This window comes from Mustelus asterias, chromosome 4 (assembly GCF_964213995.1).
Source record: "Mustelus asterias chromosome 4, sMusAst1.hap1.1, whole genome shotgun sequence".
NCBI classification, from domain to species: Eukaryota; Metazoa; Chordata; class Chondrichthyes; order Carcharhiniformes; family Triakidae; genus Mustelus; species Mustelus asterias.
This window is the reverse complement of record NC_135804.1, coordinates 128,935,477-128,949,563: the sequence shown is the minus strand read 5'-3', so window position 1 is coordinate 128,949,563 and position 14,087 is coordinate 128,935,477. Positions and strand designations below refer to the sequence as shown.

The following is a 14,087-nucleotide window of genomic DNA, read 5'->3' as shown; positions in this document are numbered from 1 at the left end:
TTGACTGGGAGTACAGTATTGTATTTGACTGAGAGTACAGTATTGTGTTTGATTGGGAGTACAGTATTGTATTTGACTGAGAGAACAGTATTGTGTTTGATTGAGAGTACAGTATTGTATTTGATTCAGAGTGCAGTATTGTGTTCGACTGAGAGTACAGTATTGTGTTTGTCTGAGAGTACAGTATTGTGTTTGAGAGCACAGTATTGTGTTTGATTGAGAGTACAGTATTGTGTTTGAGAGTACAGTATTGTGTTTGACTGAAAGTACAGTATTGTGTTTGAAAGTACAGTATTGTGTTTGATTGAGTACAGTATTGTCTTTGAGAGTACAGTATTGTGTTTGACTGAGAGTACAGTATTGTGTTTGATTGAGTACAGTATTGTGTTTGAGTGTACAGTATTGTGTTTGATTGTGAGTGTCATATTGCATTTGTTTGAGAATACAGTATTGTGTTTGAGAGTACAGTATTGTGTTTGATTGAGAGTACAGTATTGTGTTTGACTGAGAGTACAGTATTGTGTTTGAGAGTATAGTATTGTGTTTGACTGAGAGTACAGTATTGTGTTTGATTGAGTACAGTATTGTCTTTGAGAGTACAGTATTGTGTTTGACTGAGAGTACAGTATTGTGTTTGAGTACAGTATTGTGTTTGAGAGTTCAGTATTGTGTTTGATTGAGAGTACAGTATTGTCTTTGAGAGTACAGTATTGTGTTTGACTGAGAGTACAGTATTGTGTTTGATTGAGAGAACAGTATTGTGATTGAGTACAGTATTGTGTTTGAGTGTACAGTATTGTGCTTGATTGTGAGTGTCATATTGCATTTGTTTGAGAGTACAGTATTGTGTTTGAGAGTACAGTATTGTGTTTGATTGAGAGTACTGTATTGTGTTTGACTGAGAGTACAGTATTGTGTTTGAGAATACAGTATTGTATTTGACTGAGTACAGTATTGTGTTTGATTGAGAGTGCAGTATTGTTTGATTGGGAGTACAGGATTGTGTTTGATTGAGAGTACAGTATTGTGTGTGAGAGAACAATATAGTGTTTGATTGAGAGTACAACATTGTGTTTGGGAGTACAGTATTGTGTTTGATTGAGAATACAGTATTGTGTGTGAGAGAACAATATAGTGTTTGATTGAGAGTACAGCATTGTGTTTGAGAGTACAGTATTGTGTTTGATTGAGAGTACAGTATTGTGTTTGAGAGTTCCGTATTGTGTTTGAGAGTTCATTATTGCGTTTGAGAGTTCAGTATTGTGTTTGATTGCGAGTACAGTATTGTGTTCGATTGCAAGTACAGTATTGTGTTTGAGAGTTCAATATTGTGTTTGCTTGAGAGTACAGTATTGGGTTTGGGAGTACAGTATTGTGTTTGATTGAGAATGCAGTATTGTGTTTGAGAGTACAGTATTGTGTATGATTGGGAGTACAGTATTGTGTTTTATTGGGAGTACAGTATTGTGTTTGATTGGGAGTACAGTATTGTGTTTGATTGGGAGTACAGTATTGTGTTTTATTGGGAGTCCAGTATTGTGTTTGATTTAGAGTCCAGTATTGTGTTTGAGAGTACAGTATTGTGTTTTATTGGGAGTACAGTATTGTGTTTTATTGGGACTACAGTATTGTGTTTGATTTGAGTACAGTATTGTGTTTGATTAAGAGTACAGTATTGTGTTTGATTAAGAGTACAGTATTGTGTTTGATTTGAATACAGTATTGTGTTTGATTTGAGTACAGTATTGTGTTTTATTGGGACTACAGTATTGTGTTTGATTGAGTACAGTACTGTGTTTGATTTGTGTACAGTATTGTGTTTTATTGGGAGTACAGTATTGTGTTTGATTGGGAGTACAGTATTGTGTATGATTTGAGTACAGTATTGTGTTTTATTCGGAGTACAGTATTGTGTTTGATTAAGAGTACAGTATTGTGTTTGATTAAGAGTACAGTATTGTGTTTGATTAAGAGTACAGTATTGTGTTTGATTGAGAGTGCAATATTGTGTTTGATTGTGAGTACAGTATTGTGTTTGACTGAGAGTACAGTATTGTGTTTGACTGAGAGTACAGTATTGAGTTTGACTGAGAGTACAGTATTGAGTTTGATTGAGTACAGTATTGTGTTCGATTGAGTACAGTATTGTGTTTGATTGAGAGTGTCATATTGCATTTGTTTGAGAGTACAGTATTGTGTTTGTTTGAGAGTACAGTATTGTGTTTGATTGAGAGTGCAATATTGTGTTTGACTGAGTACAGTATTGTGTTTGTCTGAGTACAGTATTGTGTTTAACTGAGTACAGTATTATGTTTGATTAGGTGTACAGTATTGAGTTTGATTGAGAGTACAACATTGTGTTTGGTTGAGAGTACAGTATTGTATTTGACTGAGAGTACAGTATTGTTTTTGATTGGGAGTACAGTATTGTGTTTGATTGGGTGTACAGTATTGTGTTTGATTGAGAGTACAATATTGATTGATTGAGAGTGCAGTATTGTGTTTGATTGAGAGTGCAGTATTGTTTAAGAGTGCCGTACTGTGCTTGATTGAGTGTACTGTATTGTGCTTGAGAGTACACTACTGTGTTTGATTGAGAGTACAGTATTGTCTTTGAGAGTGCAGTATTGTCTTTGAGAGTGCAGTAGGATAGAGTACAGTATTGTGTGAGACTGCAGTCCACAACTAAGATGTAAAAAGGCCGCATTTCTTACAACTGGACAACACGAAATCCCATTGGAAAGATATGAAGTAGTCTCAAATCCTGATGGAACTGGCATCGTGACTGTGTACACCCAGATTTCAAACACCGCCCTGGTAAATTGTACAATTAAATTCAATAAAGTTGGTGATTTATTTTCTGTTCAAGTAATGAATGTTGCCAAATTGTTCAACGCCCCCCCCCCCCCCCCCCCCACCCCGCAGCTTCACCCCCACCCTGTCTGCTCTGGTCTACATGTGACTCCAGCCGTATTGTGTGCTTGGCACAACGCTCTCTGAGATAACAAGGCTGGACAACTAATACCACCTTGCCGCTGCCAAACATGTCTCAGGAATAACTTGTATAAACACCAGGGTGGATACAACCCCGCACAGAAACCATTGTTTTGTTGTTGCAAATTCTACATGGTGCTTCCCAACCCGGGGTTAGAGTGAGGGGAATTCCCAACTCGGGGTTAGAGTGAGGGGAATTCCCAACCCGGTTAGAGTGAGGGGAATTCCCAACCCGGGGTTAGAGTGAAGGGAATTCCCAACCCGGGTTAGAGTGAGGGGAATTCCTAACCCGGTTAGAGTTAGGGGAATTCCCAACCCGGGGTTAGAGTGAGGGGAAATCCCAACCCGGGTTAGAGTGAGGGGAATTCCCAACCCGGTTAGAGTTAGGGGAATTCCCAACCCGGGGTTAGAGTGAGGGGAAATCCCAACCCGGTTAGAGTGAGGGGAATTCCTAACCAGGGGTTAGAGTGAGGGGAATGCTACCTGTAACCTGGGGGAGCGGGGACTAAACCAGGTAGAAACATTTCTGCTCATTTGGAACGAGACCAGTTCAGTGCCTTTAGCACCATCCCATTGTGCGTGTGTGATGTTTGGTATGTGTGTGTGTATGTGTGTGCATGTGTATGTACGTGTGTGTATGCATGTGTGTATATGTGTATGTATGTGTGCATGTGTGTGCATATGTATGTATGCATGTGTGTATGTATGCATGTGTGTATGTATGCATGTGTGTGTGTATGTATGTGTGTGTGTGTGTAAGTATGTGTATGTATATGTGTGTATGTATGTGCATGTGTGTGTATGTGTGTGTGAGAGATCTTTGGTATATGTGTATGAGTGTATCTGTGTCTGTATGTGTGTGTGTATCTGTGAGTGTGTACACCAAAACATCAGAATGAGCAGCAGCCTTGGACCATTCGGCCCCTCGAGACAGCTGTGCTATACTTGTGTGCGTGCATAACTGTGTGGAGGGTCACACTGCGGGGTGAAAGAGAGAAGGTGGAACATCTGATTCAAAACTTGTCGTTCTATCGACATAAAACTTTACATGTCGGGAATTGATTCCAGTGTGAAATGGAAAGATGTTGCTAATGTGTGGAAGAGAAACAAGTTTATTAACACATTGGAATGCCGACCAGCCGAGCAACCTGTTCACATGGCGGAATAGTGCGGGCGGACACTAACCCATTCATTCAAGTTAAAACATATATTTTTTAAAAGATCTACAGAGTTAGCTAGCCCACTGGAACAGCCCAGAGCTCCCAGTTTGATGCGATGTTCTCAGAATGATAAATATTTCAGCATAAAGATACAGAACAAAGCGGTGTCATCTGTTGATGTAAAAACCTTAAAAGATAATAAACAGCCAGGTACACACACGCACTTAAACCCAGCAATCCAAACACACCAACTAGATAGTATTGCACACACACGCAGACTGAGACACAAGTGGACACACGCACACACACACAGGCACACACAGAGACACAAGTGGACACAAACACACACACACACATAGATGGAAACTGACACAGATAGATACACACAGACACACAAGCTCAGGTGGGTACACAGGCGGATACACAGACGCATGCACGCACAGACACACAGCCAGACACACACAAAGACAAAAGACAGACAGACACACACAGACACAAACACACACACACAGATACACACAAAGGCACATAAAAGACGGTTTGTTATTTCCAGTTAATTAGCGGATGCCTGTTCCCACAACCAGACTTTCTCTCCCCTTCTGTCGGATCCAGACTCTCCCCCGGGTGCCCAATCTCTCCCAGCTCATCTGCAGCTTTCATCCTGTTCCATCTGTGCAGCCTCTCTCCCTCTTCTCTCCCCTGCCTCTCTCTCTCTCCCCCTGTGTGTGTGTGTGTGTACCAGTTCATCTTCCTTCACCCCCTCCCTCCCTCCCCCGCTTTGGTTCCCCCTCCTCCTCCTGTCCGTCTGAGCTGCACTTTGCAGAGAGATCCCCCTCCCCACTCCCCCTGTACAAGTGAGGCAGGGTGAAGCGTGTGTGTGGGATGTTCATGCGGAGAGTGGGGGGCTTGGCTGTGAGGAGCAGACACCCTCTCAGCACAAAGAGCTGGAAATAAGGTAAGAAATAACAAGAGAGGGAGGGAGAAATAATCTCTTGAAAATGGCGAGTTGGATATAAAAGCCTGTGTGTGAGTGAAAGGCAGATGCGGAGAGGTTGGGGCTGTGGGATGCTTTGTGAACTGGCTGGATATTTGGCAGGAGTGTGTGTTGGCGGGGGGGGGGGGGGGGGGGCGGAATTGGACGTCATGGTTTTGGGGGGGGGGGTATGCTGGGGAAGGAGAGATGGAGAGGGATGTGTGATTCACATCACGGTTATTGCTTTGCTCTCTCTCTCTCTCCCGACAGCTTTCCCCGGCGGCAGCAGCAAAGAGGCAGCCACAGAGACAGCCAGTGACTCCCAGCTCAGGGGGCTTCACACCGACTACTGGGCACCCCATCACTCCCATAGCCCACACCGCCCTGGATTGTGATTGCTCGCCTCATCTCCCTCTTCCCAAAGCTCGCTTAGGAATCACACATCCAAACTGGGATCTATGAGCGGAAAAGTCACCAAACCAAAGGAAGAAAAGGATGCCGCCAAAGGTAAGGGAGAGTTCCTTCCATGGGAAAGCGGGATGGACTGTTCTGGGATTGCACTGTGCCCCTGGGGATGGAGACCGGCGTTGTCTGGGTGCTGGGGAAGGGATGGGGAGGGGGGCGGGGGGGGGGTGGTGTGATCCTGTATCCGAACATTGCCCCTGATCAGGGAGCCAGCCGGGGCTGAATCCCTCCCCAAGTGCTCTCTGTCTCAGCCACTGGATGTTTGCTTGGCTCACCATCCCGGTGCTGAGCATTGCTATGATGACAGGGCTTCACTTAGAGAGGGGGGAGAGCCCGGGCTGATCCGGAGAACAACAAAGGAAGGTGTTTGGATCCAGAATCTGATGTTTGAGGTCAGTTGCCGCAGGCACCAGGGCGCTGGATCCGCATCTGAGAAGCTAAACGCCAGAATAATGCTTTTAAAAAAAAGACCTGGACTGCAACACAAAGACTTTCCCTTCAAGTTTCCCTGCTTCCTCTCCTGGTGGACAACGTGATAGACACAAGCTGGTTCACTTCTCAAACTGGCTTCTTGAAAAGAGGTTGTGCTACCCCCCCCGCCCCCCACTTCTGTGGCCACAGGGGTGTGTTGGAATGAACCCCTTCCCCCTTCGGTTGGTTGTTAATTTCACATGGAGGCTTGGGGTGGGTTCTCTTTGCAGAATAGAATCAGCTTCAAGCCACTGTTACACAGGATGTAAGTCTGGATTCAGGTATTAATCTGAGTCTGTAGGTGTAAGTGAGCTGGACACTGGGCTTCATGGACATTCATTCAGCTGGTTTACAAAGTGCTGGGTATGCAGTGGGCCATCCATCGCATCCATCACACTATCTTTCCAACTCACCTGCCGTTTACTGTACAGCTGGGACTCTGGGGATGTTAACTCCCAGGAGACCTCTTCCATCAGCGTCTGCATCATCACCCACAATAATTCTACTCGAAACTTCTGAGTCCCAAACAGACAAAGTGCAGCACTGTACTGGCTGCGACCCACAGCACAGCTGGTGGGCATTTACAGTTTAAAGTCGGCTAGGAGCAATATTTTCCCACTGGGAATGGTGAGACTAAACTGGAGGATTCAGGTCTAACTTCCCTGGAGCTTCAATGAGATGGCAATGCAGACTGTATTGACAACAGTTTGTATATAAATTTAATATTTGGTCTGCATTAATAAAATATGTTTGCAGAATAGAACAGAGGGATTAAAACTGTCCGAACTCATTCTCTCGCAATGACCCAATTGTCCAATTGAAGCCAGGTCGATCCACCCAGAACCGCTATTAATATTTCCCACAGGGCACAGAGGCATTGAGTTGAAGCTGAGATGAACGGTCAGAATTATGGAGTCTTGCAAACAAATATGACATCATTGTTAATATTGTGCAAAATGAACTGTTGCAAAGCTGAGAACAAACTTCAACTGGTAGAACTGGTCAAACTGTGGGTGATGGAAGGTCATCAAATATCTCTATTGGAAGATTGGTGAGAGTTTGTGTTTGTTTAAGCATTTGTACATTGCTCATGGCCATATGTAAGCTGGTGTTAAGTCCACACCCATGTACAATAACAAAATAACAATCTGAGGAGACAACTTTCAACCTTTGTTGATCCTTCAGATGGAATTTTCTAGAAGCAGCCAATGTGAATTTTCACCACCAATCGCAACATGGTTAGCAATACAGATTTCTCCGTGAAGAAATTGTGTTCTTTGTTTATTTACATGTATTTATTATTAAACGTTGAACCAGTAACAGCATTACAGCACATAAATGTTTGTCTGAACTCTTGTTTATTTATCTTCCATTCGCAGATTTTCTGCAGGTCCATTCTCCAATGATCAGTAAAGCAAATTGTGTGTCTGTCTTCGATATAGTCAGTGAAGCTATTCTTAGTAAGAATTTCCCTGACTGGCAATGTAAACTCATCCATAAATACGCATTGTACCATCTTATTTCTGTTACTTCTACTGCAATCATCATCTGCTCCAAGCAAATGCGCCTTAGACAACACAGACTATTTATAGAGAGATAAAAATAAAGCTTTCTCAGCCATTCCACAATATTTAAGAGTTTGATTAGACTCGTACTGTTTACATGTCTCTCTTTCTGTTCTCTTTGTTTTCCTCTCTCCCTCCCTCCAAATTCTTCCTCCCTTACGTCCTTGCGTTCTCTTTCTTTCCCTCTCCTAGCTATCTTTTCTCTCTTTCTGTCACATAAATATGAATTGTATGTGTACTGACTTCAGAACATTCACCATATTTTGGGTAATATACTACGGTCCCTAATACCCAGGGTGAGAGAGAGCAGCAGTGTGTGAGGTGGAACTTGAACCTCCCCTGAGATTCTGCCCAGTGGGACGAGACTGTTAAATATGAATGGGAGGTTGGGGGTCAGGGTTGGGGTGAGTCTCGGGCCCTGCCAATATCAAAGGAACTATATACTGTGGAACGATGCTTGAGAAATTCTTCCCTTAGAATGGCTTAGTGGAACATGAAACAATTCAAGTCTACTGGAGATTTGCAGATTTTAGCCACTCACTGAATCTGGGTAGGATTGGTTACCTCTCTTAGACACAGTAGGTTCAACCTTTTCAGCTCATATTTCTGGAGAACTCCACTCTGCCTTGCCCCTCCCTTTCTCTGTAACCCCTTCCAGCTCTCCGGCCATCCAAGATCCCTGCCCTCCTCTAATTCTGGCCTCTTTACATCTCGGATTTCAATTGTGTCACTATTGCTGGCCGTGCCTTCAGTTGCCTTCAAGTCTGGAGTTCCCTCAAGATAACTCGCTGCCCAGCGACATGTCTTTCAGTTTTTAAGACATTTCCTATAACCTACCTCTTTGACCAATGTTTTGATCACCTGACGTAATTTATACTATCATAGGTTTCGGTGCCAAATTTGCTGTGAGTACACACCTGTGCAACACCTTGGGATATTTTGTTTGGTTAAAGGTGCTTTGTCAATGCAAGCTGTTGTTGCAGACGTTTTAATTGATTTAAATCTTAATATCATCACATCCATTTCACTTCAGTAATCTTTTGAAATTTGTGAAAGGTTTAAAAGGTGCCTCAGCTTCCTAACCACCTCTGTTTGATTTTGTTTGAAACATTAAAGTAGAAATTGTACAATTATGAAATTAAAGAAGGAAAATTATGAAATTAATTTTGACACATTGTGAGAATGTGACCTCCTGGAAAGAGCTCTGCAATTAGTCTCACTCCACTGATATCTCCATTGCACGACCTTTTCAAGTATTTCTCCAAATCCTCAGTGTATTCCAGATCATAACAAGCCAGGTTCCTCGAGAAATAGAAAGAATCTTCGCACAATTAACAAAGTGAGAATCTGATTGCAGGCTGCATCTGTGGAGGCAACAAACAGGTTAATATTTTAAATGTGGGCCTATACCCAATTTGCTAAGTTAGAAGGGGCATACGGACTTGGAACATGAATGGTGTTTCTCTCCACAGATGCCGCCAGACCTGCTGAGTTTATCCAGCATTTTCTGTTTCTATTTCAGATTTCCAGCATCCACAGTATTTTGTTTTTATTTCGTCAACTCATCTTCCTCTTCACAGATATTGAGAATGCTTGCACACCTCTACTGACTTCCTGTATTGTTACGGTGACCATTCACATCCCCAGCCCCATAGACACTTAATGGAGTGAGTTTCCTTCATGCTCTAAAACATAATGACTGGCACGCTTCAAGAGATTGCAAGACCCCATTTCACAATCTAGCTGGAGGTATAATTGTGGATTACAACAATGACTACACTTCAAAATTGCAATGATTGTGAAATGCAAGTCCCTTTTCCATTAGAAAGAAGGTGCCGAGGGTTGGATTATAGGAAGGTACTAGGCGTGTAATAAAAGGATGGGGAAAGTCTGTGTCAGCTGTGAAGCAATGGCAGAGATAAGTAGTCATGATGTGGAGATGTCGGCGTTGGACTGGGGTAAACACAGTAAGAGTTTTAACAACACCAGCTATAAGTCCAACAGGTTTATTTGGTAGCAAATGCCATTAGCTTTCGGAGCAGCGCTCCGAAAGCTAATGGCATTTGCTACCAAATAAACCTGTTGGACTTTATCCTGGTGTTGTTAAAACTCTTACAGAGATAAGTAGAGCAGAAAGGGCAAAGGAGCTTTGGAATGCCAAATGTTAATGAGGTGTTGAAGGCAGGTTTCAGGGGAGCTGATTAGGATTGTGATGAAAGAGGGGCCAGAGTGGGGTTCCAGGCAGACCATGTGTGGGAATATTTGTTGCAGCCCATACCTGGGCTGTGAGCATCACATGTAATGCTGGTATTTATTGTTCATACCCTAGCTGCCCTGAGAGGGTGATAGTGGACCTTCTTCTTGAACTGCTTCAGTCCATGTGATATGATATGATATTATGCGTGTGTGTGGCACAGTGGTTCGCACTACTGCCTCACAGTTGTCAGGAACCCAGGTTCAATTCCGGCCTTGGGTGACTGTCTGTGTGGAGTTTGCACATTCTCCCCGTGTCTGCGTGGGTTTCCTCCGGGTGCTCCGATTTCCTCCCACAGTCCAAAGGTATGCAGGTTAGGTGAATTGGCCATGCTAACTTGCCCCTTTCTGTCCCACGATATGTAGATTAGGAGGATTGGGGGATAAATGCATGGGGTTAGGGGATAGTGCGGGGGATGAGCCTGGATAAAATGCTCTATCAACGAACAGGCTTGATGGGCCGAATGGCCTCCTTCTGCACTGTAAGAATTCTATGATAGACTCCTTCAGAGGGCAGCTATGAGAGTCTAGGTTGAGTATGGACAGCAGATTTTCTTCCCTAAAAGACGTGTGTGAACCAATTATGTTGTTCCAGCAATTTGGCAACTTCTTGGTTTACATATTTCCAGATTCCGATGCCATTGTGGGATTTGTACTCATGTTTTCTTGGGTTATTAATCCAGGTGCTTGGATTACCAGTCCAGTAACTACTGCAATTGTGTAAACCTGGTTAGACCATACCTGCAACACTGTGAACAGTTCTGGGTACCACACCTTGGGAAGGATATGTTGACCTTGGAGGGAGTACTGTGTAAATTTAACAGAATGACACCTGGATTTCAGAGGTTAAATTGTGAAGACAGGCTACACAAGCTGGGATGATAGTCTCTGGAATTTAGAAGGTTAATGCTGGAATTGATTGCAGTTTTGAAGATATTAAGGAGAACAGATGGGGTGGACAGAGAGAAACTATTTTTGCTGGTTGGAGAGTTTAGCACTTGGGGCATGGTCAAAAATCAAGAGCCAGATTATTCAGGAGTGAAATTAACAAACATTTCTACACACCAAAGGGTGTAGGTGTCGTACATTGGAACCCTGTTCTGCAATTGGCAATTTATGCTGGATGAATTATTGAGTTTATATCTGAACTTGGTAGATTTTTCTTATACAAAGTTATTAGGGGATTGCTGGGGCGGGGGGGTGGGGGTGGGGGGATTGTGGGGGGGTGGGGGGGGGGGCAGGAGTTGTGATTAGAGTTGCGTCACAGATCAGCCATGATCTCGTTCAATGGCAGAACAGGCTCGAGGGGTCGAACAGTCTTCTCTTGTTCCGATATTTCTCTGTTCCAAAATTGCTGGGAGTATATGGCAGAAATGTAATCAACAGTAGATAAAGGTGGGTTAATGTGTTAGGGTCAGACTGTTTGTCAAACTGTAAATTAATACCATTCTCTGGAGCAGTCAGGAACCAGCTGCTCTTTTATAGTTAAACATTGATAATAGTGCAGAGAGAAAGCGATTGTTAGCCGAGCAGCACCTTGTGAAAACTACCTGTTGTCCAGAAGCTATATATTACATGTTGTGATCACTGCCATTAGCTTTGTGTTTCACACAGCTGCATTCAATATTATACTGCAGGGGAAGCTTGAGAAAAATGTTGGAGCAGTGCTTGTTCATTGTGACAAAACCCAGCCTATTCAATTGGTGAAAATACTGACAGTTTTATAGTTGCACTGCATGCTCTGATTAACCTTTGCTGTGTTTAATATGTTAAAGTCCCGAAAGACCACATCAGCTTTATCATTGGACAGATGCTTATTTAAATCTCATGTCTGAAAGTAAAAATAGAGAAGTCTACATGACCATGAAACATAACCCTGAGAATAAATGTGATCACTTTAACTTCTGCCGTTAGCATCAAACAGGCATCATCTGGCTATTCATGATACACTTTGGGGAAAATCAGGAGAGCCAAATGGGAGTAGGTGCCTGATCCAATATCACCTGGTTTTCATTATCAGCAACAGTTATAATTATTCCCACTTGTACCAGGCTGATTCTGAGGATGACGGGACCGATGTATGAGGAGAGATCGACTAGGTTAGGATTGTTTAGACGAATGAGGGGGGATCTCATAGAGACTTATAAAATTCTAACAGGTCTAAACAGGATAGATGCAGGGAGGATGTTCCCGATGGAGCTGATTGTTCCCGATGGTCCAGAACCAGGGATCACAGTCTGAGGGTACAGGGTAGACCATTTAGGACGGAGATGAGGAGACATTTCTTCACCCAAAGAGTGCTGAGCCTGTGGAATTCATTACCACAGGAAGTAGTTGATACCAAAACATTGAATGTATTCAAGAGGCGGCTAGACATAGCACTTGGGGCGAATGGGATCGAAGGTTATGGGGAAAAAGCAGGATTAGGCTATTGAATTGGATGATCAGCCATGGTCGTAATGAATGGCGGAGCAGGCTCGAAGGGCCAAATGGCCTCCCCCTGCTCTATCCTCCATGTTTCTATGTACCAGTCACGTCTACAGTGGGTAGCATTCTCATCTTTTGAATTCAAAGTTTTATCAGTTCGAGCCACACTCCGGGTACATGAGCACAAAATCCAGGATGACACTTCAGTGCTGGTGCTGAGAAAGTGATGCCATCTTTTACAGAGATTGTCAAACCACAGTCCCATCTGCTCTCTGAGGCAGATGTAAAAGATCCCCTGGTATTATGTTGAAGGGGGACAGAGGGATTTCTCCCCAGTGTGCTAGCCAAGGGCTATGCCTCAACCCACATTACTGAGAAAGGTTACAGATTATCTGCTCATGAGCACATTGTTGGAGGTGGGAGCTTGCTGTGTGGCTGCCGCATTTCCTGCATTACACTTCAAACGTACGCCTTTGGGAGCTCCTGAAATCCATTCACTTTACTGAAACCTACAAAGGGTTAAAGGACTAGACAATTAGTTTCAGTTAGTTCCGTTGTATAAAAAGCCTGTTTCAGTCATTGAAGTAATTTGGTCCAAATCCTCTTGAGGATGAATTTACTACCAGCTGGGTAAGGTTGCAAAAGGCACCTGCAATTGTTTATTCTTAATTACTGGTTTCAGTCATTAGCAGTTGTTATTTGTTGCACACAGTAACATTTTAGGTCAAATGTGGCTTTACGTCCAGTGGGTCTGTGCTTTGAAATGAACATATGGAAATTAAGAATAGGAAAAGACCAACTGGCCCGTCAAGTCTGTCCCATTAGGTCACGTTGTAGCTAGTTATCATGGTCTGCAACATCCCCTAATGTCAAAATCTGCTAAGAGAGGCAAAAGCAACACACAGGAAAACCCTAGGGCAACTAAGGAAGAAGACAGATCTGGGAAATTCCTCTCCCACCCCTGACAGCAATCAGTACAAGTCCCAGGACTCACACTGTGACTATCAGACACATCCTCCAATATCTCATCTACTTTGTTGTATGCTGTGATATTCAGTGACAGCATTATCCAGCTACTTAGTGAAATACGCAGTGAGGCACTCCATCCACAAACTAGTGACTAATTCCAATGGTTCAGAATGCTCAGTGCAAAGAAACACCTTCTGGCATCTAACCTAGTTCTTTTCCTACATAAATTATGTGCGCGTCCTCTTGTTTTCTTTGACCCAATTCAAATAATCCATCCACATGGACACAGCCTAACCACTTCATTATTTTATTCAGTGGCTCAGTTGGTAGCGTTCAGAGTCAGAAGGTTGTGGGTTCAAGTTCAACTCCAGATACTTAAGCAAAGAAAATCCCCAAGTTTCAATCCTTTTTTTCAATGATACCCAAGTTCTGTCCTGCCAAATGACTGTCAGAGACAATCCAGAGAGCAGTGAGAGTATGGAATTCCCAGCTATATGGAATAGTTGAGGTCGATAATATTCATAATTCATTTAAGAGGAAGCTGGATAAAGCGATGAGGAATAGAAGGATATGGTGATTGTGACTTGAAGAAGGTTGGGAGGAGCTAGGCTCTGTGGAACATAAACTCCAGCACAGACCTGTCGGGTTGAATGGCCTGCATTGTGTGATAGATTTTATGCAATCTCCCAGAAGAGGAGCAAAAAATAGCTAACAAAATACAGATGAGAAACATTGAACAAATTGATACCAAGATGAATTACCATAATATGATGGTAATTGTATATCAACATCAGCAGAGACAAGATGGGC

The 14,087-nt window shown here is 43.1% G+C and overlaps 1 protein-coding gene across 3 annotated transcripts in view; it reads left to right on the top strand.

Annotated features, from left to right (window-relative positions):
* The window catches only part of fgf13a (fibroblast growth factor 13a), a 513,436-nt gene that overhangs the window by 19,309 nt on the left and 480,040 nt on the right, over nucleotides 1-14,087 (top strand). For all 3 annotated transcript variants that reach the window (XM_078211744.1, XM_078211747.1, XM_078211745.1), the window contains exon 2: nucleotides 5,398-5,634. In XM_078211744.1, the coding sequence (XP_078067870.1) occupies nucleotides 5,586-5,634 (49 nt within the window). In that variant the 5' untranslated portion in view covers nucleotides 5,398-5,585. The remainder of the gene's footprint in view (nucleotides 1-5,397; nucleotides 5,635-14,087) is intronic.